Source organism: Nanorana parkeri, unplaced genomic scaffold (assembly GCF_000935625.1).
Source record: "Nanorana parkeri isolate BGI_ZX_2015 unplaced genomic scaffold, ASM93562v1 scaffold923, whole genome shotgun sequence".
NCBI classification, from domain to species: Eukaryota; Metazoa; Chordata; class Amphibia; order Anura; family Dicroglossidae; genus Nanorana; species Nanorana parkeri.
This window is the reverse complement of record NW_017307191.1, coordinates 67833-71159: the sequence shown is the minus strand read 5'-3', so window position 1 is coordinate 71159 and position 3327 is coordinate 67833. Positions and strand designations below refer to the sequence as shown.

The 3327-nt window shown below is 45.0% G+C and overlaps 1 protein-coding gene across 1 annotated transcript in view; it reads left to right on the top strand.

Annotated features, from left to right (window-relative positions):
• The window catches only part of EIF3F (eukaryotic translation initiation factor 3 subunit F), a 5870-nt gene extending 5694 nt beyond the window's left edge, over positions 1 to 176 (top strand). Inside the window, 1 exon segment of the mRNA XM_018566190.1 lies at positions 51 to 176. Within this exon segment, the coding sequence (XP_018421692.1) occupies positions 51 to 128 (78 nt within the window). The 3' untranslated portion in view covers positions 129 to 176.
• The last annotated feature ends 3151 nt before the right edge of the window (positions 177 to 3327 follow it).

The window sequence follows — 3327 nt, the reverse complement described above, 5'->3', positions numbered from 1 at the left end:
CCCCCGTAGTGTGCAGTCCTTTTATTGGTAATCTTTTTCCTTCCCCACAGGACCTGCTCATGGTCACCTACCTGGCCAACCTCACCCAGGCTCAGATCGCCCTCAATGAGAAGCTGCTCAACTTGTGAGAGGACCATCCAGCAGGACCTTCGCCTTTGTACTGGAAGGGACCGTACGGACTTTTGTCACCCATGTGGGTCAACGAGCCCCGTGTCACCGAGTGCTTTTTTACATCGGCGATGAGTTCCGGCTCCATTAAAAATAATGTAAAATGATCATTTTGGCCGAGATGTCTATTTCTTCTTTTATGGATTTTTCTCAAATAAAATATTGACTTTCCCCTCCCCCAATGAAGCCGTATTACTGACGATTTTCGGGTCTGTCCCGGTAACACTGAGCGCGACCTCGATGGGCATGTTAGAGTCTGTGATTGGACAAGTGTGATATTAAAGCTCGTTGTTATTTGGGTGCGATATGGGTGGAAAAGAGGTGAAAATGTTCCAATTTAATGTATGGGTGGAGAGGCTCGGATCGGATGGGGGATCTGTGTTGGAGGACATTAGCCACTTGCTGACCGTGGTGTTACACCCCCTTCCTGTCCCGCCCATTTTTCAGTATTCAGCCCTGCGGTACTTTGACTGACGTTTATTCCGTCATGCAACGCTGTACTGAAATGAATTTTATACCATTTTCTGGGGACACATAGAGCTTTATTTTGGTTATATTTAATTACCACTGGGGGGGGGGGAGGGGGTTTATTTTTTACTATATAATGAAGAAAATTTAGAAAAAAAAAAAACTTCCCTGCATTATGTTAGGAAACAATGATTATTACCCAATTTTTTGGTAAAATATAAAAGTCGGGTAAATAGACATCAAACATGTCAAGCTTTAAAATTGCGCGCACCCGCCAAATCGCAAACAACTACCATACCTAAAATCGACCATAGGCGACGCTTTAAAAGCTTTTACCGCTCATCAGTTTAGTGTTATCAGTGATTGATGGCCCTAGAATGATTGCTCTCACTGCGACGTTCGTGGCGATATGTAACATGTGGTGTAATCATTGCTCTTGCACGTAGGAGCACCCGACGCGTATTTCCATATGTATGTATGTATGTATGTGGGGGCGGGGGACTTAAATTATTTTTTGGTGTTTTTTTTTTTTTAATTTTATTTTTTATATGACTTTTAATTTAATTTTTTTTTTTTTTTACACTTAAAACAGGTCCTCTTTATGCTTTCACATAGTGGACTAACAAGCCCCTATGTGATCGCATAAAGAAGACCTGTCATTGTATATTCGCTATCAGCTAGGGAGCTAACAATCCCCCTATGTGATGGCTAATACACAATGACAGGTCCTCTTTATGGAGACATCAGGGGTCTCTAAGACCTCTGTCACCTGGGGACCCCCAAAGAGATCTGCTTCATCAGCTCTCATCCAGAGTAATGACAGCTGAAGGCGGAAGTGATGTAATGCACATCGCTTCCGCCGAGAGAGAGATCAGTGGGGAGGAGATACTGATCTCTCCTCAGTATAGGCAGCTGCTGTGCCAGTCCTGGGCTTGCAGGGGGGGGGACAGCGGTGCCCGGGATAACCGGCAGCGGCGGAGATGGGGGTGGCAGCATTTCAGAGTGTCATACATGCTATCGACGTTTGTCTACGTGATCCCGCCGGGAGTTGAAGGCTGTCCGAATGTGTAATGATCACTTGAACACGGGGGAGATGAGGATTATAGTGTTTTGTATTGGATGTGTTCCGGGATAGTGTGCAGAGACGACTGAGATCTGTTACATTTGTCTGAAGGTGGACATAGATCTCCAACAACACGTATAATGGGTTTTATTGCGCAGGCTTGGTGTATATAACGGCAATATATTGAGCAAGTGACCGCTGTACGCAAGTATTTGTGCTTGGCAAGATGGCCGGCTTCTGAGGTTGCCTATCTCAGACGAAGTGACAGGTTCTCTTGGCCAGGCTTCCCTTCTGCTGCGTTCATCTGTTGGAGCCCTCGCATATACCTGGTGTGTCTAGGTATGGGGTAAGCATGTGAGCTTCCCCCTTCTCCCAGGATGCCGTTGTCAGGCCTGAGCAGCCAATCTCCAGATTTGTTCAAAGCTACACAGGGTGGTGGAGGAAGTCATTGACCCTCCAAAATGGATTCTGCTCAGTCACCTGAAGACTGGAAGAGACTCTCACAGCTGTCTGGTGGCGGAGCTCAGATCAATATGGCTTCTGCACGGTCACAGGTAGACCAGTAAGGGATGTTGGGTTTGAGAGTTCAGTACAATACGCATTCTGTTAGGGATTAGATGGACAGATGGATCCTGTCGCAGGTTGGGTTCAGAGCCTGGTGTTCATTGGTTGCGCACGTCTTCATTTCATGGTCCCCGAGCACAGTGTACACGATGCAAAATTTAATCTGAAGGAGACATAATAGTAAAGGGAACGTCCCATTCTGCATGATAACACAACGCTGGTCACATAGTAACAATCTGCATACAGATATAACACTTTAAACACCAGAGCTACCTTCCAGCGAGCCAAATATTGCAATTCTGTATATGAAATTCCAACATGGCTGTATATGACAACCCAACGTGGCCTATATATGGCTGTATATCATATTCCATCGTGGTCTTATATGACAACCCAACGTGGCCTATATATGGCTGTATATCATATTCCATCGTGGTCTTATATGACAACCCAACGTGTCCTATATATGGCTGTATATCATATTCCATCGTGGTCTTATATGACAACCCAACGTGGCCTATATATGGCTGTATATCATATTCCATCGTGGCCTTATATGACAACCCAACGTGGCCTATATATGGCTGTATATCATATTCCATCGTGGTCTTATATGACAACCCAACATGGCCTATATATGGCTGTATATCATATTCCATCGTGGTCTTATATGACAACCCAACATGGCCTATATATGGCTGTATATCATATTCCATCATGGTCTTATATGGACAACCCAATATGGCCGTATATAATTTTCCAATGTGGCTCTATATGACAATCCAACAAGGCTGTATATAGAAAATGCCCTTATGAGTTCTTAGCCCTTTGGGAACTACTTTCCTTTTTAACTTCTATCTTTTCCCACACCCCCTCCCGCCCCTGTTACTCTCCCTTCTGTCTTTTCCCACAACCCCGCCCCTATTACTCTCCTTCCTTTCTTCTATTTTTTCCCAACACCCCCACCCCTATTACTCTCCGTTCTTCCCTCTATCCTTTCCCCCATACCATTACTCTCCTTCCTTCCTTCTTTTCCCATCACCCCTGCCCCTGTTACTCTCATT